The sequence below is a fragment of the Diplotaxodon limnothrissa genome, linkage group LG1 (assembly GCF_057381915.1).
Source record: "Diplotaxodon limnothrissa isolate DT_005_m linkage group LG1, D_limnothrissa_male_GT1.1, whole genome shotgun sequence".
NCBI lineage: Eukaryota > Metazoa > Chordata > Actinopteri > Cichliformes > Cichlidae > Diplotaxodon > Diplotaxodon limnothrissa.
The window spans coordinates 18,330,380-18,355,403 of record NC_140596.1 but is presented as its reverse complement, the minus strand read 5'-3'; the positions used below and the strand labels follow the sequence as shown (position 1 = coordinate 18,355,403).

Sequence of the window (25,024 nt, the reverse complement as noted above, 5' to 3'; positions counted from 1 at the left end):
TTCAAAGTAAAAGCTAAGTCTCACTACTGCAACCAAAGCATTTCAAAAGCTGCATCTTTTAAAATTTTACTATAGCTTGAAGAGTGACTAGCAAGTATTTGCAGACAAGTTAGTGTTTCCATGCAAACTTTGAATGAATCACAAGGTAGCTTTTTGGCATAGCACCCTCTGTGGAGCTGATTTCAACTGGTGACAGCCAGGAACCTCCAGCTAATCAACTGGTCAGGGAAACTCATTTTCAGGGAAACCATTGTTACAGTGTTCCAGACCAGTCTCTAGGCCTGTGTGAGTAGGGCTTGAGTTCATACTAGTTATAAACTGTGAGTAGTTTGGACTAAGTTTTTGTTCTCTACACTGGTAAGATTGCCTCTCTTTCTATTTTCTCCATTTTGACAAACTGTCACTGAAATAGTGCTCAAAAAAATGAAGGAAATTCAATAAGTGCTTAGATTGTGCGTACTTTAGCTTGCAATACCAACCATTCCTGGACTACCAAGCATAGGATAATAAAATGGAATCCCTGGTTTCATTACAGTGTGCTTTGAGAATATGCTGGCATCATTTTAACACATATATCATTATTTCATGTAATTTCCTTGATCTGAACAATAGTACTTTCTCTACAGGTCATTTTTGCAAAATAGAATAGTCCTTTTTAAACAACACATAAGTATGATTGTACACAAATGAATACAAATGTAGTTCAGTAAAAAAGGTTTTATTTGAAACACGGTCTACAAAAGGTTGAACTAAAGATCAATCATTTAAAAAGTCTGATAGTAAAACCTATCTTTCATTAAATGCCACTTTGCATCTAAAACTTTATGCAACTTTTATCAACTCAACACTTGATAAAAATTTGGTTGTTTATTCAGCTGGTTGTCAAACAAGAAAGAAACTCAAAAAGTACGAAAAAGATAGAATATCAAAAATAAAATTCAGTGTAGCAAACTAAATTGCTTTTATATATCAAACTGCTGCCATTTTGCAAAAAGACTTTGAATAGAAATCTTTATAGATACGAAAGATTTGTATCTATAAAGACTTGAGTTGTAGGAAATACAGTATTTGAACATGCATGAATATGCTACCTGTTCTCTTAAGTTGGATAATAAAAAAACATCTTACAAAAATGAATCAGACGTTAGGCAGAGTTATGCCCTGTATTTACACAAAAGTAAACATTACTTGTATAGAAAAATTTGTCGACTTTCTAATATGGAGCTTCAGCTTTAAAGTCTTATAGTCAAAGAAGAAATGTGCTCTTTCACGTTTGGCTCGCCAGCGTGTGTTAGAAAAGCAAAGAATGTTCTTCTTATGTTCTGTATTCAGTTTAGAGCAAGCTGAAGAGCTCTTGTCAGGTATTACTGCTCACATCTTAGGCAGTGATTGGCATGTTGTCCCTGTAAGTTGGCCTTTGAGGAGCACTGTAGCTGCACAGATCCTGGTAGATGCGAGCCATCTGGTCAGTGGCCGCATCATCAGACATCTCTAGGTTTGGGTTGTTGCAATAAGGCTGGGCACGACGCATGTTCATTGTCTCAAGCACGTGCTGGCAGTTCACTGAAGTGATCTGCCATGAGGAGAAAAAAAACCCCAAAAATTATGTTTTTAGTTTTTTCTCAGAATAAAGCCATAACTAGCTCTTGTTTAAAAACTATCAAGGCTCAAAAATAAAGTGATATTTCTAATGCTTTACTAGTCAGCACTCTGAGTGAAACATGTTATCATTTCACACGTCTTACCTGGACGATGATCAGTTTGTTTTTGGCACTGTTGTGATCATGCAACTCTTCTCCAAAACACAGAGTCACTGTTGGATCAGGAGCAGGAATCTGACCCTCCTGGTACAGCTGTAGAGCTGGAGCATATAAAACAAACGAACGGCTGTTTAGATAATCTTCGCAAATTACCAGTATCTAGTCTTACTTCCTTTAAGTGAAAGAAATAGAAAACAAAGCTGTATTTTTCTGTAAATCCAAAATATGGAACCAATATAGAGCCTCACCTTGAAGAAACCTTGCTGTATCAAAGATCTTGACAACAGCATCCCTGTCGAGTTTGCCAGGCATGGAGCCATATTGCGAGCCCACATCTCCCAATCCACTCCAGAAGACACGGCTCTGGCACAGCCTTTTGATGTAGATGCCGTCTTGGTTTGCACGGACCAATACACCTCTCTCCAGGTGGCCCAGAAGCTTGCGCGTGACATAGCGCTGCCGTTCAAACTCAATGAGTTCAGCAGGGGGGAAATAAACACTCTGCATGCTGTCTGAACTGTAGAGGGCACCCCGACCCAGGGGATGTTGCGGAGAGATTCGGCATCCTTCAGGATGAGTCACCAGTGTGGAGTGCATCAGCTTTCCTCCATAGTAAAAACTGATCATCATTTGGCAGAGGGCTATAGAAGAAAACATTTGGTCAGATTCAGAAATGAAAACAAATACGTACAAATGTAACAAAAATATGGAAGCTGAAAGCTTGTTTACAAGTAGATGATATAAGGTCATGGATAACAATAAGCAAATACCTGAACTGAGACTGCTCGATGGCAAAGGTTCCTGATGCAGTGGGAAAGCTGTGAATTAGAGGAGGAAGAGGTGGGTTAAGGCCTTTTTTCAAGGCAGTGGACACAACCACAGTGTCATGTCTTTACTTTGCTGCGTCATCAGAAATGCCATTTCTCTATTACAATCTCACGAAGAAATAATCACAAGAGTCAGCAAAGTTTTACAGGATGTTAGTCAATTCTTCCATTGCAGAATTCAACAGTCAAGTAAATAACCTCCATTTAGCACCCACAAATGCAGAGACACTGAGTTTTCCGCTGAGTTTATTTTGTGAATAAATTCAAACTTATGTCTCTCAAAAGTGGTGTCACAACAACAGTGTGATATATGAAGGCTGAGACAAAAGACCCAGTGCTGTGAATAGCTTCATTTAATCTAGCTGTGTGTTGCATTGTAAACTGGGTACAAAGTATAATCTTACCATTGACACTGCCCTGGGACCAATATTCTGGACTGGCTTGGATGCTACAGCTTTCCTCCTGCAAAAGGACAATAATATAATAAGATGTTATCAAAAGCACCTTTGTACACTTTACAGCTGTGAAGAAGTGGGACGGTTTTCATGCTGAGTGTAACAAGTGTGAACCCCGTGAAGTGCGCGAAGTACTGCAGGAGACGGCACAGTGTGGTAAGGGGGAAAAAAAGTGACAAGAAAGCTAAGTGACAATAAAGGCTAAGTGCATCTAAATATATGTGGGAGGTGGGGTGGAATGAAAAAAAGACTTTAAAGTTAGACATCATCTCACCTCTTTAATGAGCTCTTCTAGCTCGGGGTTGCAGTCCATATCTGTGATCTCACCAGAGCTGGTGGTAGCTGTCACAGCCATCACTGAACTTTTGCCGTCTGTGGGTGAAAGAATAGTACACAATGAGTCGGTTCAAAGTACATATATACTCTTTTAATTATTCACTGCTATAGGAACTACAGTCTGTAATAAGTATTTTGCTCTCAGTTCTAATCACAAATGAAAAAGTGATTTTGCTAACTGCTAGAGATAACAGAGTGTATTGTGAGATATGCCGTGTACTGTGAGATAACACAAACTCACGTTTTTGCTCTTCTTCTGGAACAATGCGGTACACTTTATAAGGCTCAGAAATATCAAGCTGTGACCTCTCAGTCACCTCCTCGAAGTCAGGGCTTTTATTCAAGGCGCAGCGAAGTCTGGTCTTCCATGTTGCAGGCTCAGCCTTGTCCCCCTCCTTATACTTGCCTTTAAACACAGCCCAGGCCTTGAGGATACAAAGAAAAGTATATGATTGTACTGGATTAAACCGTAAGAATTTAAGAAGAGACATGTACATCATTTTTGTAAACTGTTCTTGAGAAAGAAAGAAAAAAGAATGAAAGAAAGAAAATCTAAGTTATATAGCTACACCACAATGCATTAAAATGCATCGACACTTCATAAGATAATAACTCTAAGGTAAAAATGCACAAAAAGGACAAAAAGAAAAAAAAGTGAAAAATTATTTTAATAGTCTAAATCACACAAAAGAATCAGCCTTACAGTAAGAGGAGAAGTGTTGGACAGCTTTAAGAATCACACCAGTTCTGGTTTTAGCCGCAAAAAAAACAAAACAAAAAACAAAACAATCTTTAAATGGGGCAAAATGAGACAAACCTTAAAAATGGATGCGTCTATTTCTTGGTTGTAATCCTGTTTTCCTGCGTGTTTCCATGGAATTCGGAACATAGTGCGGCTTTCATCCTCCCACAGGAGTCCAGAATACTGCGCACTTTGGATCTGCTCAATCAGCCACTGCTTCAGTCGCCGACCTCCCGTGTTTGACATCTTGATGGTGGAAACTCTCTTTTTAGATGGCGCGCTTATATCTATATGTGGAAAATGTCGCGTAAAGTTCGTTAAATAGTATAAGTTAACTTTCTTTAAGATATTATGAAAATGTCTTATTCGAGCCGAAGTTTATAAAGCGCTATCGTCTTTTTTAAAAAGAGAGATTAAAATCAAAGGCACTTACAGATTGACAGGTAGATAAGCTCTTGGCACGGGGTTGTGATCTTGATAGAATGCGCACTGTCAGATTTAATCAAGTGAGCTCTCCGAAACGCATGCCTTTAAACTTTTTCGTGCCCCGTGTCATGAATGAATAAATCTGTGGTAGGATTTGACAACGCTGCCACACTCTGACCAATGACGAGTACTGACGCTTCAGTAAGACTGCCCATACCGGAAGACTTTTTCTTCTAACCGTGGGCATTTACAAGAAATGGCCTGACACAGACGATGGTTATAAAGTTACTGCCTACGCTAAAAGCTGCGTGGACGCGGCGCTATGAATAAACCCGTAAAGTCACAAGTTACCTTGTGCTTTGAGGGGATTTCTACTCTCCAGACCAAGGTACTATATCCCTTCTGCGCCCACTCATCCTCCGATGAGAAAGTTTAGAAGGTTGTGCAGGTAAAAGTGGTCAGCTGTCAGTGCGATGGTGAGGTGGACTGATTCCATGTGTCAGAGACACCTGGAAGATGTTACACCGTTACCGTTATTTAAAATGATCGTGATTATATGTGAAATATTAGGCTCAAAACGGGGAACCGCAGCGTATTATTAAAACAAAACATTAACTATTATTTTCCCAGTAAAAACATTTACTGTTATTCTCTGTCCATCATGAAATCCCTGTGACATCATTTAGGGACTAATGTGCCTGTTTATTACAGAAACTGACACTTACTGTCATATTTGAACTAAGATTTCAAACAGAAACATCAATCTGCTTCTCACTTTTATATGAACATAGGCTTATATGAATTTGTGTACACCAAAAATGTAGAATACAAAAAAATAAAGTAGTAAGCTAATTAAATACTCGATTCTTTATGCACATGTAGAGTGATTTAAATAATTTCATCATCTGATAAAAAACAAGACTTGGTAGATGTAGTTGGGATTCAGTTATGGTGAAATGGTAAATGGCCTGTATTTGTTTACTAGTCCTAAGGACCCCAAAGCGCTTTACACATCCAGTCATCCACCCATTCACACACTGGTGATGGCAAGCTACATTGTTGCCACAGCCACCCTGGGGTGCACTGACAGTTCAATTCATTATACATGTCCTAAGAGAAGACTTCCAGTTAGCATTTTAATATTTTGCTGAACTGTAAGGTTCTGGAAATCCTGCCAACAGTTAACCTGTCTGGACATGCCTATGTGATTACAAAAATCCCCCCACCCCACTTGGTGTGTACAGGAATATTAAGTAAATACACACTTTCAATGATATACTGCTGTTTAGAGGAGGAAACTGGAAGCAACCCCACCGGCCCAGCAGGAATAATTTCCAAGGAAAGACTTACGCTTCACTTCTTGGAAGGCTGGCTTCATAACGTAATCCTTATTTTAGACTGATATTTGTTTCATTATGTCAAACAATGAAAACCTTAAGGAAAAAAATGAAATTAATTTCATTATTTTAACCATTGTAACGTTTTATCCTCAAATATACATCTCAAGCTAAATCTGCTTTTTATGTTTTACTATAAAGACAAAGACACACCGTTATCTTCATAGGGTGGATTTATTAACAATTCCATTATTTCTCCATCACTGCATTTCATTATAAAACACAACAAACAAAACACCATAAATACACAATTAGGACAACAAACATTATCCACAAAACTATAAACAGAAATTCTTTAAAAATCTGTTTTGACACAGTAAAAAGATAACATCAGAGCTTCGGTAAAATCAGGAAGACTTTAACATTTGGACTACAGACATCCTGAATATGTAGTTATACTTTAAATTCAAATTCCCAAATTTAACCTGCTGTTAATAAACTTAAAGGAACATTTTGCCTTGTTTTCAATATATTTTTAGGTGTCACTCATAGTGGTTTATTTGTAATGTCCACAGTGCGGTCTCCGTGTGTCAACCTACTTAAAAAGGTTTGGCTCTTCTTTAATCCTGTGTGCCTGGTGAGGGATAACTTAGTACCAGTCCTCTCAGCCCTGCAATGAATGCAAAGAAGAAATAATTGCTGGGAACTGATAACAGTTTTCTTTTTAGCCTCACAATATTCTGCTAGTTTATATAAAGACTTGTTTTGTTGTTTTGGTGTGGATTTCTGATACTAGATTTTGTAACAAATATTGGTACAAGTGGTGTGTACACAGCTTGGAATTTTCTCTACGATGAACCAAATGAAAGTGAAAGTGCTAACTATACTGAAAGAGCAGTATCCAACTATGTCAACATGAATACTGTAAATTACATAGGCAGTGATAAACTCATTGTTTTGTGATCTTTGTAGGTGGCTAGTACAATGCTTATGATGTATGTTGCAGCTATTTATAGGTAGGATGAATGTAACAACAAATTTCATGCTGTCAAACCTACAAACACAAAAAGCAGTGCTGATATGCAAACTTGTACGTATCAAATCAACCATCAGTTTGGTTTTAGATTTAACTGAGATTTAACAGACTAGATATTTATATAACTATAGGCAAAATGTTCATTTAAGATGCCGTTAGTTGATTATGGCATTAAGGCTGCTGAGCTGAACATTGCAGGAGTCCATGTGGAAACAAAGGTCATCACTCATCATGGCTAAGGTGCTGAGGTGTTTAGAGTAAGGCGTCTGTGAGCACCAATACCCCTGTTTTGGTTGTAAGGGACTGTGGCGGGTACTGGTAGTGGTTATAGGTCTGTAGCACAATTCTAAATCAACCTCCATCTCTTCTTAAAAAAACAGACGCGAATAAAGTAAAAAGTGCTCGATATTATCTTATGCTTTTAGAGTTGTATGAATACATGTAGGTTAGATATGACTGAGGGTTGATTTGGAAATGAGTACAGAATAGTGGGTGCTTCCTATTTCCAGGCAGCAATGGGAACAAGTTTGGCATGACCAGACTTGTGTTTCAGCCGCTTCCTTCATCATCACCATCAGCATCAGCATTGGATCGCATGGATGGGTAGTCACTGACAGTTATCCAGCTGTGATCACCTCCCCTCTTCTGGCTCTGCTGTTGCTCTGTGTACTGGCTCAGCAGGGCACCCACCTGCTCCTGGTCATTGAATGGACTGGGACGGAAACTTGACCGTAACCATACTCTGTACTGAAGAAGAGAGGGGAAAGGAAAACAGTTAATTAAAATAACATTTTTTATGGTTAAGATCAAACTACATAATACAATTTTACATAACTCACTGCCATATATTTTATATACACGAAACAGGCAAATATTTCAAGCCTTATTTGTTTTATTTTTTTAATGACAATAATTCATAGCTTATAAAAATCAGAAATCCAGTATCTCAAATTAATAACATTTTTTCAAATTGAAAAAGAATTTACCATAAGAAATATCCAACTTCTGACAAGTACGTTCATTAATACACAATACTTTGAGCTCCTTTACCACTAAATACTGCATCAGTGGAGTGTGGCATCGAAGCAATTAGCTTGTGGCACTGCTGAGGTGTTACTGAACACTTCGGCAGTGCCGCAAGCACGGCTTTAGCCTGTCTTTATTTTTGGTTCAGGTGTTTCTTGTCTTCCTCATAGTTTATCAGTGGGGTTAAGGTCAGATGCAATAGAGAGTTGGCTGGCCAGTCAAGCATGGTAATGCCATGGTTACCAAACCATTTGGTAGCAGAGTCTTGATGCATGCTCAATCATCCATGATCATCTGGAGCATTCGTCACTTAGATGAGTGACAAAATGTTTCTCCCACTAAAAACACTACAACTAGATGAATAGAATCAACTTTCTGGCATTTGGCATGAGACACTGTGGGCAGGTGATGAGTTCTGCTGGAAAAGGAAACCAGCATCACCATAAAGCTTGTCAGCAGATGTGTGCATGGAGTACTCTAAAAATCTGGTAGACAGCTGCACTGACTTTGACTGGACTAAGCACAAAAAGCACCAAAAGAAAAAATGGCACCCCAAATCATCAGACTGTGGAAACGTCCCGCTGGACTTCCAACACCTTGGATTCAGTGCCTCTATGGTTTTTCTTCAGATTCTAGAACTTAAGTTCCCAAATAAACTTCTACTTTCACCTAAAAAGAGGATTTTGTCCCCCTGAGCAAAAGTCCAGTTCTTTTTCTCCTCAGCACATAAGTCTCCTTTGATACTGTCTCCGATTCAGGATATGACTGATATTATGAATGCGACAGTTGTAGCTCCTTTGCCAAAGACTGTGCTTTGTTGGCTCCTGATGCACTAACACCAGCCTCTGTCCACTCCTTGTGAAATTCACCCAATTTCTTGGCTCAACTTTACTCTCAAGGCTGTGGTCATCCCAGTTACTTTTCCTACCGCATTTTTCCCCCCTCAGTCAGCTTACCATTAATATGCTTTCATGTAACACTCTGGGAACAGCAAGTTTTTTTTAACCAATGATTTCCTGTGGCTTGCCCTCCTTGGGGAGGGCGTTGATGATCATCTGGACAACTGTCAACTCAGCAGTCTTTCCCATGATTGTGGTTGCATGTATTGAACTAGACTGAGACATGCACAATATTTACACTGACTGAATAGTAATCTTCAGATTTTCATGAGCTAAAATCCATATCAACACAATTAAAACAAAAAATTGCAATGTTTCACCATGTAATGAATTCAGGACATAATTTTAAAATGTAAAGTGTACTAAGTTATTTGAAATTTTAAAAAAAACAACAAACTTTTACAATATTAGTTTTTTTTTTTAGATTTGCTAGTATAGTGACTTTTTATTATAACTGTATTCATACTGTAAGTTACAATAACAAATATACAACATAAATTGTCCTCCCTAAAATTCACAGATCTCCTTGAAACATAGTTGCCTCATACCACATCTACAGTGTCTTCAAACAGTACATTAGTCTGCTTAACATTGAGAAACAGGTGGATTATAAGCTATAAATACATATCCACCCAAGTTTCATTAGAGAACATGTCAAAAGAATAGTTTGAGTATTCATACCGAAAAGCTAAATTTACAGAAAGTAGCGCAATTAAAATGGTGACACACTTGTTTAGTTTTTTTCATGGAAAATGCAACTCTCTTGTTCCTCTTTTTCTAAACCTATATGCAATTTGTGCAGCTTTGTGATCATATATATATATCTATATATTAGAGATGGCACGATACCACTTTTTTATGTCCGATACCGATACCGATATCATAAATTTGGATATCTGCCGATACCGATATGAATCCGATATAGTGTTTTTTAATCAACAAAACTGTTTTTTAAAATATCTTGCTGCATTTTGCAAGTCTGCAAGTTCATACTCAAGTTTAAAACAACAACTACACTAAAGCTATTCTGTTATACCTGTATACAAAAAAAATATTTCATAGTTCAGCAATACTGATCAATCTAATAAACTTAGACCTACACCATCCTCCCTATTCTGGTATTTTAAAGAGTACTTAGCGTAAATATTAAGCAACCTAACTAATAGGGTTCCAACTCCCAGCAACAACAAAATTAAATAAATAAAAAATAGGGAACCACCCCTCACGCGCCACCTCATGATGCTTAATCGACGTAATCAACCTTAATTTGATGCAGTGTGAAAAAAAATGCACAGAAATCAATTATTTTTCAAGAAATATTAAATAGATTCAACATCTTTCTTCAACAAAATTGCAGACTGCACAGATGGTACCTTCCCAAAGTAAAAAGTACTATAGCTTACTAGGGTATATATATTAGACTTAATAGTCACTATGTACAGTAATTGACTTCTATTCATTTTACATCAAATTAAAACTTTGGGTGTCAGATAATTATTTATTAAAAGCTAGACATTTTAAATGAGAATAAGAAAGAAAAGTATGTCTTTGTGCCCCCTTTTCCCAGTTAATGCCCTATCGGCCCCCCTGGCTAAACTTTGCTAGATCCGCCCCTGCACAGTTACCAGCCGTCAGCTACGTAGAAAAAGATCCTGGTGTAGAAATTAATATTAAATAAATTCTAACAACAGCTGATCAAGCTTAAACGTGCTGCTGTTGTTCAGCCGCTGGTTTCCTCTTTCTGGCGCAAAGTGGACCAAAAACAAACGAGAGACAGACTCGCGACAGAAAAGCCGATCAGCTGATTTAAGCAGTTTCACGATTGAAGTAGCAGCCGGAGAGCGAGAGGCAGTCGCTTGTTAAGCTTAACGTGGGAATGCTTTACAAACATTCAGAGATGGACTTACACACTTGCTTTACTTCTCTCGGGGATAACTTTGTCGGAGATGAAATGCCGGGTTGCTAGCGAAGCTCCACATGTTATCCAGACCACCGACAGGTCCTGCATGCCACAGCTGCTCTATCACGTGATGCATACGTTCTGAGGTGAGTTACGGCGTGTTGCAAGTTTTGTGAGGTGCTTTCGTGATATTTAATGGATCGGATTACATTTTTTATTTTTCTCCGATATCCGATCCAGTAATTTAGGTCAGTATCGGACCGATACCGATACGTAATATCGGATCGGTCCATCTCTACTATATATAGATACATATCTATGTCACCAGAGATACAAGTGTATTTTGAACCTTCTATGAAGTATTTATATTATTTATATTTAAAGTATATTTTAATTTAATTTAAACTGTCTTATGCGTTTAAAAGGGAAGTGTGTGTGCATGTAAGTGAGAGCGCAAGAGAGAGTTGAATGAAAATTTGCTGCTCCAAATTGTTAAAAAAAAGTTTGTTTCCTGATCCAATAACACCGAAGTGAACTCCTTCAAATGATTGTAGTTAGGGGTGGGTGATATATAGACTATGTTCGATATATTGCAAGTTTTCCCATGTACGACGGTTAAAGTGGCTTTATCGTAACCATCAAGTATAAATTTCCATGGCAATATTGAACTGTCTGCATGTAATTCACTGTGAGGTTTATTTTTCCCCCACATGCTGCAAATGCATCATTAATCAGCCCCTCCCAACCGAAAAATGTTCTACCTGGTACACATGCGGTGAGCATGTGTGTTTATATACTACCAGGTAGCGAGAAATATGGCAACAGTGGGAATTTCAGAGGAGCGAGAGGATGAGACTCACTGTCATTTGTATTTCACAAGGAGGACATCAAACAAAATGCGGTAATTTGCAAAACGTGCTGTAAAACTATTGCCGCAAAAGGTAGCAGTACCCCAAATTTTTCCCACCAGCTGAAAAGTCATTCATTGCAAAATGAACAATGTTTTAAAACTCTGCATGTCAATGTCTCCCTACACACCAAAGAAAATGTTAAATAAACCAGCTGCGATACCTGTGAATGTTCTTGGTCTAGGGTTGACCACAGAAAGAGTCTTACTGTGACAGTACTATCATATGTGAAAAACCTCTGTGCAACTGATGGTTAAAAAATGGTTAAAATAAAACATTTCGATTCATTCAGATGTTTTTTGTATTCAAAGTTGGAAAAAAATATTGAATGGTTGATTTGAATGAGTATACCAGTGCAATTTCAGGCACTACATGCTTGAAAATAACACTTGTTTTTGGAGGTTATTTAAACATATCGTGATATATATATGTATTGTGTATCGTGATACAGCTTTAAAAAAAAAAAAAAACAATATTAGATTTTCCTCACATTGCCCAGGTCGAACTGTAGTACAGTTTATTGACTTTTCAGAGCTAGATATAAACACTAGAAGTCGCTAGAAGGGGTGGTTATCAATAAGTGTATTATATGCAGCAGCATTACTTTGCAGTAAACATTTAAACGTTTGTTTAATAAAAGGTCAAAAAGGGAGGAGCTGTAATGATGTCCAGGAATTCTTCAATTATTTTGTGCAATACCTTACTCTTTAATGAAGTGAAAGTCTCCATCTTCCTAAAATTAGTACTGTCACACTCACCCTAAAAACCAAACAGAGCACAACTGACTCATAATATTAACAGAACTGTAAAAATTAATAACAATTCAAAGCAAAGATTTAAGATAAGCCATCAATAAACTCAGTCATATCCGAATCCTGTACAACACCTGCTCTTATCTGTCATTATACCATCTTGATAAAGAACATGAATCATGTCAGAAGTGTTTCACGTGGTACACAAACTGAAAGTAGAAACTCATAAAATCGGTAGAAGCTCACCCAGTGATGAATTTGTTCAAGTCATAACATTAGTAAATTCTGACAAGGCTCCAGTTTATTGCCCAACTTCACAATGAAGGCAACATGAAAGATCTGCACCTTTTTAAATTCATCATGCTACTCATAAGCAGATAGATCTGTGGTCATCACTGCCACCACTCACCAGTGCACCTGCACACCCACACAAACACGCTTTCCAATTGTCAGATTGTTCTTTTTGTAAATGACAACTCAGTGATCCAGTTACAAGCGAGCATTTGGCTGGGTTACAATATTATGATATGTAGCAAATTTATAGATAAATTTAAGGCTTTTTAGAGAAATTGAAATTTAAAAAGCCTGGAGCTGTTTTGCTTCATTCAGTTTCAGGAACTTGTTTTTCTAACCTTTGTTGAACTTTTACAGAATGTCTACAGACTACAAAGCTTTAGTCACTATGTATATTACGCTGTATCTCACATGCACTGCAACCATGACCACTGATACACAATGTTGCTAGAGCTGTATTGAAGACATTGCTGAATTCAGATTCTTCACTTTCTATCTGAGACACATGTGGGAAAATCACAAATACACAAAACCTATTTCCCTTTAAATCCTCGAAGTCAATGCAAAGTCTACAAATAATGACCATTTTTTTTTCCAGTCATGTTATTTTGCAAGATGCTGACAGTAATGGTTAAACACGTGATGAGCAGTACCGAGCTAATGCAATCCCAGCAAACCCCCTACAGTTCCCCTTCTGTGTGCAACGACTACTTAAGTGCCAATGGAATGGAATCACAGTTAGAGCTATCGCTAAATAAATTAGATAAAATTATGCAAAATGTTTAAGCCAGTGTTTGAAATATTATTTCAAACACTGGCTTAAACATTTTATCTATCTATCTATCTATCTATCTATCTAATATATATATATATATATATATATATATATATATATATATATATATATATATATATATATATATATATATATATATTAATTATTATTATTAAAACACTTTACAGTAACATTACCAATAAATTAAAAATGTATGGTTAATTAAACAAATTAGTTTTTACTATTAAACTAATGGTAGAAAGTTTGGGAACAACTGAAGTAATCTAAACTTATCTGGTTAATAACTGTTGTTTGAAACATGTTTTGGATAGTTATAATGTAAACATGCAACTGATACTTAGAATACTTGTTTTAAAGAGTATACTGGCAGTTAGGGTGGCAGTGGTTTAAAATCACAAAACTGTGAACCTGGAGACCACAGTTTGTGTCCTGTTTCATGAACTGTTTAATTTCATTTTCACTTTTGTTTACTTAGGCTTTGTCTTGCTTTTGGTTAGGCGTAGGCACCAAGATAAGTCAGGTTTACAAAAAGGTGAGCTTTTCTGTTAAATTCAAGTTAGGAGAAGGACCACTCTTAATGTTGCCAACAAGCGTCCACCACATGGCTGAAGCTAAAGGAAACCATGGATATATTTGAGATTTTCTTTAAATACACAACCATACTTACCTGGAAATATTTTCTAGAATAAACCATACAATAGGAAGTTAAAATTCACATTTAAAGGGGACCTATTATGGTACTTTGCATTGCCATGTTTTTATTTCTGGACTATGTGGACTTTATCTGATTCATAGTTTAGTTCTTCTAAACTTTGGTGCAGTTTCTTAATTCCCACTGTATTTGGACAGTTGACCCAAAGGCTGGCGAAACAAGCCATCCTTAAGCTGCGAAAACAGAAAAAACCCATCTGAGAAATTGCTACAATATTAGTAGTGGCCAAATCTACAGTTTGGTAAATCCTGAAAAAGAAAGAAAGCACTAGTGAACTCAGACATCCACAGAAGACAACAGTAGTGGATGATCGCAGAATCATTTTCATGGTGAAGAGCAAACCAAGTGAACAACACTCTCCAGGAGGTAGGCGATATTCAAGTCCACCATAAAAAATTTAAAAAAAAAGACTGCATGAAATTAAATACAGAGGGTTCACAGCAAGGTGCTAGCCACTCATAAGCCTCAAGAATAGAAAGGCTAGATTGAGAAAAAAAAAAAAAAACATCTAAAAAAGCCAGCGCAGTTCTGAAAAAACATTCTTTGGACACATGAAACCAAGATCAACCTCTACTGGAATGATGGCAAGAAAAAACAGGTATAGAGTACATTATAAGAACAGCTCATGATCCAAAGTATACCACATCATCTGTAAAACATGGCGGAAGCAGTATGATGGCTTGGGCATGCATAACTGCCAGTGGCACTGGGACACTACTGTTTACTGATGATGTCTGTGAAGGTTCTCAGTCATCCAGGTCATCGTAATCTAAGGAGCTTGGAAAGAAACGCGTCTGGACTTGTTGCTTGAAGATGTTTCACCTCTCATCTGAGAAGCTTCTTCAGTTCTAGGGTCAAAATGTGGAGAGTTCCAGATTTAAGCCCTGCGGGAGTGTCCCCCCAAGAGGGACCTCTACCTAATCACACGAGCCAAGGTGTGAAAATGAGTGTAGGTCACAATCAGCCAAGGTTTCGGGTGAGCTCACTGTGAAACCTAGCCCCACCCTATCATGTGATTTCCTGAGGTCAAATGGCCCAGGATGTGAGTGGGCATTAAGGTGTCTTATTGATGATGTGACACAGTACAGAAGCAGCTGAATTAATTTTTGGGGTGTTCAGAGACGTACTGTCTGCTCAAATCCAGCTAAATGCAGCCAAATTGATTGGGCAGCATTTCATAATACAATGACAAAGGACAATGACGCAAAACATACAGCCAAAGCAACCCAGTGGAATATTTTTGAATGGCCAAGTCAGTCACCTGATCTTAAGCACAATAAACATGCATTTCACTTGTTGTAGACTAAACTTTAGACAGAAAGGCCCACAAACAAACAGCAACTGAAAGAAGCTGCAGTAAAGGCCTGGCAGAGCTTTAAAAAGGAAGAAACCCAGCATCTGATGATGTCCATGAGTTCAAGACTTCAGGCTATCATTGCCAGTAAAGGGTTTTCAACCAAGTATTTGAAATGAACATTTCAATTTTAGTTTTTCAATTTCTCCAATTACTTTTGAGCCCTTGAAATGAAGGGAGTGTGTTAAAAATTCTTTAGTTCCCCTTTTTTTTTTTGTTGTTCAACCCACCAAATTAAAGCTGAAAGTTTGCACTTCAACTGCATCTGAGTTGTTTTATTTAAAATTTATAGTGGTAAGTCCTTTAGTTGGTTACGAGAGGTGTAGAAGTGTGTCATGGGAGTTAGGTCCTGGATCAATAGGAAGTGCAACAAGTTGTCCATAGAATCTACGAAACAAAGGCTCACAGCTCTGGACAGAGGCCATGGGAATAAATGGCCTTTTCTCCCAAAACCTATCCAGGGTACACTCTCAGCTGCAAGTACAATAGTATGAGGGCAAATCCATGCAGAGCTTAAAAGGAGCAATAGTGAAAGAACATCTTGGAGAGAAAGGTGTCACACAACACCAGCCTAAGAGCAGACCAAAGCAACCTTTCAGAAGAAAAAACATTCAATAACAAGTCTCCAGAATTAAGACCTGAATAGGACCAGGACCTGACATCCAAACGTACTGGGTAAAGAAGCTAACTGCACTTCACAAAAGCCTGGCAAAAAACAAATAAGTGGGATGCTAACAGCAGGTGTTCATCCAGGTGTTCAGACTGGCTAAAGTGCCATCTACTGGTTGATAGAGCAAAACATCAAGACTCTAAGAACAGTAGTCTAACCTGAGTATGGCTTGGAATGATGAGAAGAAAGTCTAAAACTCAGTAATCTACACATTGGAAGTACCTCCATGAGGTAAAAAAAAAAAAAAGATGATCAGAAGCCAGCTCAATAGAGGGAATAAGATCTAAGATATTATAATACACATGCTTTATTGGTCATCAGCTACCCATCTGGAAGAATAAGCTGGCCACAGAAGGACATGGATGCCACTCATGATCGATGTGCAACTTGCTAAGAAACATTTAACTAAATATTAGTCTGGGTGTATGTATATATTTGAGCATGTATTTTTACTTTCGATCCTGTATGAATTAGACAAAATCTAAAATAACTTCAAACTTGTGCACCCACTTCTTGTTTTTTTAAAGTTACTGAAGATGTATGCTGCATAATGATTCCACCCAATGAAAACCCAAAATTACAATGACATTCATGCCCATGATGAGTGGATGTAAACTTGACGACAACCTTATGCATATATGTATTTATATATAAGAAAAAAGCAAGGTAATATCTGAAAGTGCATGAATCAAAACTAAAAACATTACAGGAATGTTTTTTTAAATGTGTGATCACAAATTAGGCATTCTAAAAGTTAAAACAGCTATGCAAACCTGTGAAGCTGCTGGTGGCAAAAACAAAACAAAACACAAGCTATTTTTTAGAAAGGTGAGAAATGCAGAGATGATCCTCCTTGATGTGCAGCAGAGGAGCATTAGAAACCCTTGCTATGAGTTCTGAACCTAAGAGTTAGTACTAAGATGTGTTAGTGATTGAATGCAATATTAAGAACTTATGTACTATTTTAAAGACTGGATTACTGATTGACTAAATGAGTAATTGGCTTGCGTATACAAAAGACCATTATGCCATTGTGATATTAAAATATTTGAGGGTTTGTAAACCATTGCATATAACAGAAGATGTGTGCTGGTTTAGTTTTCCAGTTGTAAATCTCAGATCTGTCATTTCAAACGAATACTTCTTGTCCTCAACAAGAATTACAAGCAATTAAAAAAAAAGAAAAAAAGAATATAAATAGGTATGCATCAGTTGAACAGATTAACAGTTGCTAGACTGACCACAGACTGCCTGTGCTGTGTAATGGTGTATGTGTCATATCCTGTGTGCATGTATGTGTGTGGGTCTGTATCACAAATAACAGAGCACAAGAGTTTCTACAGAATGCCAGTATACCACAAAGCTACTGCTAGAAAAAGCACTTTAAAATTTGACTTTAAGCGGAAACACTGAAGTAGTAAAAGGGAATTGGATGCATTCTGTAGGTAGTGTACAGTGTGTGTGCATTCATGTCTTCTCTGTTTCTTTGCATGTTTACCTCTGAGACTTGTGTAGTCTGGTACTCCTGCAGCTGCTGCTGGAAGCCATAGTTTGGCCCAACAAAGGAACGAACAGCTTTGACAGCAGACAGACACTCCTCCCAGCTATAGTGGGTGACAGTCATCAGGTAGGCCACCACCATGGTAGTGCTCCTTGATACACCTGCAAGGCTGCAAGAACACAAAGGACATTTGGCTTATTTGGTTCTTTTCATTAAGCAGCTGGATGTTTAATACCTTACTTCCTACGGTTAACTGGTAAAAAAATGGGACAGGCCACAAACCATCAGGACAAATGTCATGTTGACTGTGAAAGTACCTAAAAAAGACGGCTGACCTGTTCTGGTTTTGAGTAGGAAGCTGGCTGGATGTAAATACCTACCAGTGAACTAGACAAGATCCACCATTCAAGCGACATTCATGGATGAAGCTAATGCAATCTTTAAAATGCTGCAGTCTGGAAAGACATAAAAAAAGCACAGTAAAGTTTTCTGAGTCAATATAGTATTGCTCATCAAACAGAAAACAACAGTTCACTTTTACTAAGGTCATAGTAACATTTAAGGAGTGTAAAGCTAAAAATGGAATACACATTATAGGATATGAAAAAGGCCACCTTGAACTGAAACTGTGTTAAAGGCCCAAACATTGTGGTTCCATAAAGGTTGTTAAAACCATAATAATATACTAAGATTAGCTGTGGAAACTACAGATTACTCTCAGATTTAGAGATAAGTTCAGAAATGTGTGAGGTAGTTTCAACAGATTTATGTTATATCTCAGAAACAGGAGAACATACTGTGGTGTGTTTTTTTTCCCTTTAGCTACTCCAAGCTGTCATGTGAGAAAGAGGTTGGGTATGCTCAAACAGAGAGTCTGTGGTCGACCAGAGCACAGACAGTAGGGACAGACAAGGGAAGTAAATGCCGTCATTTTGTCTTAACTGCAAAATTTGGTCTTTTTCCAGCGCTGGGTTACTCAGTGCGAACAGAGGCATCGTTTTAGGTTTACACCAAAAATACAGCAAATGCCATTTCATGGGTAAATTTAGAAAATAAATCACCGCTAATTGTAAGATTGCAAAAAATCCACACAAAACATCTTCCAATATAAAGCAGCATAATGCAATGCTATTGCTCCTTAAATATCCTCCTTATACACTGTCAGGAAAACACTGCTGGTGTTTTGCATAATCAAGAATTGCATGGCTGATAGCGCTGGTCTCCTGAGGAGCAGATGCTGGTTACTCAATAGCAGACAGGGTAACAGACTGGGGCTAAAATAGACTGTCACTTTACTTTTTTCCTCCTTCCTGAGATCCAAACTCTTCTTTAAAAGATGTCTCCTCAGCACTTTGTTCTGTCATCCTAGCACAGAAGTTTCCGGCAGTCTTGTTTAATATGCAGAAAACTAAGTTGTGACAAACATTTACGGTTAAGTAGAACTGAATAGGAGAACACTGGAATAAAAATAGTCCTCTAGCAACAAAAAGCTGTTAGATTACTGTATGTTTAATATGCAAAATGAGCTTCTGTATTTCTATGGTGGTTTTTAAAAATATTATTATATTAATATGCCTAAAACAACAACAACAACAACAAAAAATCATTTTTAAAAAAAGAGCTTCCTTAGTTATGACCAAAGCACATCACGTTGATGCAAATGCAAAAGTTTACACCTTCATGCTCTACGCACACTAACAGACTTTCTCAGAGAAGGTTCAAAAAAAAGGGGAACCCCTGGCTCTCTACAAATATCTACATACATTGTTAGCAACTATATAAATAACATTTAATGCCATTTCAATTAAGCACTTGCTGTCTTGGGTGTGAATTCCTCATAGCATTTACTGTCTTCAGTGTGAATTTCACAAAACACTGACATCACAAAATGCATAGAAGCTTAAATAGGTTTAATCTGCTTGCTAGTTGCTAGATACATTTATTTTGTTATGCTCCTCGTTGTCTGCTGCACAAATAACAATTAAAAAAAAGGGCTGTTTCTGCAGTCTGACCACAGTTTTGCTGTATTAGTATTATTTCAGTGATTTAGGACATAGGTCTAAGATTTGCTGTCACTTTAGTTTTTTTTTGTATAGTATGTGATGATTCCTAGCGAGGAAGTATCTAAGCACATCAACCTTAATCCTTTTCTGCTGAACTGAAGCAATCATAGAGGTTAAGGTTTTTCAGAAAGCTTTAAACTTTTACAAAATGTGAGACAGTTTCTGCTGTGTACCATCACCATGTAACAGAGGCCATCACATGTAATGACAGGGGCCCCTAGATCATGGCATGCATGGTGGGACGGCAGTTGGCCTCACCCTCGCATCACTCAGACCAGTGATTGTGACAGAGGGGGTTTATTAAAGCCCTGGGTGGTCGATGCAAACAGCCAGATGTCACACTTAGGTTTCCTTCCTCTGCTGCCTGAGGGAAGGACGCTTGATTGCGACAGTGGAGGTCAGACATCTCCAGCCCAACAATCATCAACTTCCAACCAGCCACTAAACCTCAGTTCTCACTAAGTTACATTTGACTCAGTACTACTTTTTTACAAACTAAAGCAAATAAAGTTCCCCTTCAAATCAAGGAGAGGTTGAGTAACTGTGGAGCTCAAAGTAACGCTGAGATTTTTTGACCCAACAAGGTAAAGTCTTTGACATAATATACTGGAGATTTATCAAATTCCTACTAATGTCCCACTTGTACCTATGCATGAACCCTGACTAACCACGTAGGGCACTAGTGCAGACATAACAACGTAATTCCTCTCCAACGCCAATAAAGACCTTAAAGTAAGCCATCAACCAGGGTCATATGACACTAAAGTTTAATGCTTAAACTCCAACTGAATAATGGCTCTTTACTGTCCCCTCAGTTCATGCTGCAAACTTAAAGCAACAAGGGATGTGTGAGGTCAAAGACTGCTATGACTAATGTGTCGTGTTAGCGCCAGCTCCCAGAGCAGCAACAAGTCAGACTCTGGATGAACAGTGACACATTAAACATACTTACTCATCTGTTATTTTTTCACTTAACCTTTCTCTCACAAGCACGTGAAAAAATAAAAGCCCTCTTTTGCTCAGTCTTTAGGAACAGAATGAAATGAAGTGAATATTAAATAACTTTAATCTATCATTAGATGGCTGTAACTCCTATGTATGACTACTGTTTGAGTTACTGCTCTTCTCCTCTCCTATAAATAGTCTACTGCATACATTTTGAAATTTGCAAAGGAACCAAGACTAGAGGGTGAAAAAGAATCCACCAATGTTTTTAAACCTTCATGTACGTGTTTACTCACAGGTTCTGGCTGGAAGCATCAGCTGCATGAATGCAAAGGTATGTCATGTCCTGCAAAACATTAGTGAAAAATGTTAGGAGACAGGCAACTAAATATTGGACAAGTTGTGTAATACTAATAAAAAGACACTCAAGTGAATTAGTGACATGATGTAGTAGCATCTCAAAAACACAGTGTCTTCAAAAGAAATTCAGCGCTCTGTGTAAGACTAAGAATACTTTCCCAGATTACAATTTTAAGTATTTGAGATTTCATCACACATGGTGTATAATATTATTTAAAGAATGACATTATTATAGATTAAAAAGAAATTACTGGATGCAAAAACAAGCTTAAAACCAGTTAAAGCCACAGTTGGCATGGAGCCCCAACAAGTTTGTTGTACATGTACAATGACAGCAAAGAGCTATTGCAATCTACTCTATTCTATGAAGAGGAGACGAGAGGGACTGTTTATTATCACAACACGTTTCAAACCCCAATGACCTTTGATGTCATAGGCAACATAGTAATGCTGAACAATATAAATTGTGTATTAACATAAGCTGCCAAAGCTTTCTGCATTTAAAATAAGCATGTCTTGAGTAATACAAGCGTCTCTGTGATCAACTGACTTTGATATTTTTGTGGCAGATTACAAAAAAATCTGTCATAACAATACAACAAAGGAGGCTCCAAACTGACAGAAGCTAAATTTATACGTAAAAAGAAATTATAGTAATTGGTGTCCTTAGTTTCTAAACGTTTACAGGTTTGTATTAAAATAGGAAGCGGCACGCACGGTAGTAAACACGTCCCTTTTCTGGAAGATATTGCTGGAATCAATTTAAAAATAAGCATACATATATTTTTTATATTTCTTCTGTTTTATTTGTACAATTTTCAGTTAATATATATATGAGGCATGGGGTTTTTTAGAATTTTGTTTTTGTTTAGAAAACATTGTAACCTTTTGTCAGTCTGGTTGTAGATCAATATCTAATGTGTTCCCCTGGTCTTGGTCAGTGTCCAACACTCAAAACAATGCATTTACAGTAAGCAGTGTGTGAAACCAGAGACAATGTGAAACTTACAGAGATATACTACGGTGGTGAATATCGGTGTTCTAAATCATATTTCTCACACTTAACCTTTTTCTTTACCAGAGTAAAAAAAAGTTCAGTTTTACACAAAATAAGATTCTGTCTTTTAATACACATGAACCTCATAATTTATCTGTCAATCTCAGTCGCAAGACTTCAAAGCAATCCAACCATAACTCATCACCACCCCCAGATGGCTGAAAGCACAAATTACATCATTAACATTGCACGCATGACCTTAAAAAAAAACACCAGGTAAGATTTTCCACAGAAAGTAGCAATTTTTAATCATAATACATCCAGAAATACTAACCATGATTTCCCACTAACCTCAAACACCGGTTTTGCATTGTTGTACACAGACAGGATGTGTGTGATGCCATTCTTAGATAAACTTTCTCTGTTTTCTGAATCTGTGACAAGGAGAGAGGGAAACATATCTCAACAGGTCCTTTGGTATGAATCTTACACAAACAATCATGACTTTGACCCGTTACAAGCAGCTACAGAAGCAGGTCTGTGAGTAGTTTGTTATCCTGCAACATTACTTAGTACAGATGGGCAAGTGGTCACTTGTCCCTGTCATTTTAGCTATATTTAGCCATTATACTCTTACCGTCATCAAGGCAGCTAAAGTTAGAATGTTCCAAATGCCATATTAACTTGAGGAGGTTGCATCGGACTAGAGTGAAACACAAGGCTCTGGATTGTTATTTTAGTTTTTATGCCACACATTGTAGCAGTTTAATTTTCTTGTGGGCGAGACTTTACAATATTACATTATTTTACTCTTTAAGCTACGAATATATGTGCTTAAAAGGGAGGGCTTATGTTAAAAATCTGCTTTCACTTTTTCATATAGAAGATTAAGTTATGTTGAGTTAAAATTCCCCTAATTAAACATTATTTGAGAATTAATGATAATATGTAAAGTGTGCTCAGAGCAAAATATTGTACTCTAATGCTACACCGAACACCTGGCCCAACTGGGCTTTCTATACTGTATGTAATTAAAGCAATAAATCTACATACATGTTTGTCTTACCTCTTATATTCCCAAGGTAGAGTCCATCAACAACCTGTGAAGGAGCAGTCACAGACATGTTGCACTTAGATGTTCATTACAATTCAGCTTCAAGAACCTCGCATGAAAAGAACAAATGTTCTGATTCGAGCCAGATTGGATTTAAAGCTTAAGGCTAAAGATCCTAGTGGAGCTACGAGCAAAGGAAACGTTCCTTATGGCCATACAAGGCTTGAAGCAATGATGCATGGTTATCTGAATGATGTGATGGGTGGCAAACGGCCACTGAGTGTTACTGTACAGCTTTGGTACTATACCTATGGAACAATAGCTGTATGAAGGTAATGAAGTGCTGGATTGATTCTAATGAAATATCTCACTACAGTACCTGAACATTGTTGTGGCAGCTCAAAATAGATGCGGATGACAATTTCATTTTTAGGAAGAAATCGATATAAACAATCTTACTTTTTAATAAAAACAACATGAGTTAGCTTTTTCTTTTAGGAGGACCCTTTTAACTGTCAATTAACAATGACAGTGCAATATCACAGCATCAAAACATGACATGCAGACACAGACACTTAACTTAAGGTTGGCATACAACAGTATTGTAGGTTAGAGTCTAGCACAAGAGCCCTGGCTTGGATCCAAATTTTGTCTTTTTTGGGTTTTTTTTTGACAGGGCAGAGCGTGTCACGTGATTGATTAGCGACCAGTGATTGGCGCCTGCGTTCACCAGCATCGCTTTGGACTTTTAACCATCAAAAACACCCCCAAACAGCGTAATGACATGACATAAACAACAACAGCAAACCTACCTTATTCATTCCGTTGCCCATGGTATCCCTGGAACAGTCTGCGGTTAGCTAAAAGACTTTAATGCGTTAAAGAGCTAGGATATGGACTTTGAATCCAAAATGCGAGGTTAGCCTGTGTGACTGGACTCTTTAAGCGGTTAAATAACCTTCGCTTCAGACGCTACTTTTGCATATTTAACAGCATTATTAGATTAAACTGCTTTAAAACCCACTTGTATTTGTGTTAGCTTTGACCTCGTTTCAGCCCCAACAACAGTTCCATCATGCTGTGTCGTCTTCCGGATTGTTTTGACGTGAAGTGGGTGCATCTGCGGGTTCATCCGGCGTGTGACATCACAGCAGGCGACACAACAACTGTGCTTTCTCAGCTTACACCTTCAGGGGGAAGCTAGAGATAAAGTCACAATCAGACCTAGTATACAGTATAAGATTTAAACGTAATTTTATGAGGAACACAGAAAACCCATAGTTATCGCTGCAATTTCGCCTCAGCCCCAGCTGGATTTGAACATTTTTCGTAATCTAACCCTGTGTGGTTGTTTAGTCTTTAATGTTAACCCTCTATGGTATGCTGATGCCTTCAGGCAGCAAACAACATTTTTGGTGATCATTATTATTATTTTGTGACACAAGACACCTCCGTGTTTAGCTAATTAACGAGTAGATGAGGTTTTGATCTTTGATCTGGGGGCGGAGCAATCCTTTCCGGGGCCAAGACACAGCTTATAGTGCTAGCTGCTGCTAAGTATGATTTCATTTTTATGCATGTTTAAATTGAAATAAGTTTTTATGGCAGATTCTGATTTAATTTATTTACTAAAACACCATTTTTGGTCTGTTGCCTCAGAGCAGTATTGCGCAGTTAGGCCACTTTTCTTCGGGCAATAATGGTAAAACATTGGCTTTAAATTCTGGTCCTTGGGGCTACTTGTCCTCCCATAAAAGCACAGGATGTTTTCCGACTTTTTCTGTCAATGTGATGTTTGTAAAGATATGACACACATTTCCCTTACCTCACAAAAGTAATGAATATCCCAGATTTCAACCAACCAAGACATACAT

The 25,024-nt window shown here is 37.6% G+C and overlaps 2 protein-coding genes across 2 annotated transcripts; both read right to left on the bottom strand.

Annotated features, from left to right (window-relative positions):
• Positions 1-1,378: 1,378 nt before the first annotated feature.
• Positions 1,379-4,602, bottom strand: irf8 (interferon regulatory factor 8). The gene is made up of 9 exons (XM_085354190.1): positions 4,554-4,602; positions 4,196-4,407; positions 3,620-3,803; positions 3,317-3,414; positions 2,992-3,049; positions 2,531-2,578; positions 2,009-2,401; positions 1,746-1,861; positions 1,379-1,573 (listed from the first exon to the last, which is right to left on the bottom strand). The coding sequence occupies exons 2-9, from the start codon at positions 4,364-4,366 to the stop codon at positions 1,379-1,381; spliced, it is 1,263 nt and encodes a 420-aa protein (XP_085210316.1). The 5' UTR covers positions 4,367-4,407; positions 4,554-4,602.
• Positions 4,603-6,284: 1,682 nt separating this feature from the next.
• dusp22a (dual specificity phosphatase 22a) lies at positions 6,285-24,271 on the bottom strand. Its single transcript, XM_085354179.1, has 7 exons — positions 23,963-24,271; positions 23,163-23,196; positions 22,448-22,530; positions 21,036-21,085; positions 18,112-18,186; positions 17,729-17,900; positions 6,285-7,666 (listed from the first exon to the last, which is right to left on the bottom strand). Exons 1-7 carry the CDS (start codon positions 23,981-23,983, stop codon positions 7,469-7,471), a joined length of 633 nt encoding a protein of 210 aa, XP_085210305.1. The 5' UTR covers positions 23,984-24,271; the 3' UTR covers positions 6,285-7,468.
• Between the last annotated feature and the right edge of the window lie 753 nt (positions 24,272-25,024).

Excerpts from the sequence above, each read along its gene's own strand:
- dusp22a (XM_085354179.1), bottom strand. The coding sequence starts at position 23,983 with ATGGGCAACGGAATGAATAAG. Across the intron at positions 22,531-23,162 it reads CTACCTTGGGAATATAAGAG|ATTCAGAAAACAGAGAAAGT; the intron begins GTAAGACAAACA and ends TCCTTGTCACAG. Across the intron at positions 18,187-21,035 it reads GATGCTTCCAGCCAGAACCT|ACTGCAGCATTTTAAAGATT; the intron begins GTGAGTAAACAC and ends ATGTCTTTCCAG.
- irf8 (XM_085354190.1), bottom strand. The coding sequence starts at position 4,366 with ATGTCAAACACGGGAGGTCGGCGACTGAAGCAGTGGCTGATTGAGCAG. Across the intron at positions 3,415-3,619 it reads TCCAGAAGAAGAGCAAAAAC|ACGGCAAAAGTTCAGTGATG; the intron begins GTGAGTTTGTGT and ends TTTCACCCACAG. Across the intron at positions 3,050-3,316 it reads TAGAAGAGCTCATTAAAGAG|GAGGAAAGCTGTAGCATCCA; the intron begins GTGAGATGATGT and ends GTCCTTTTGCAG.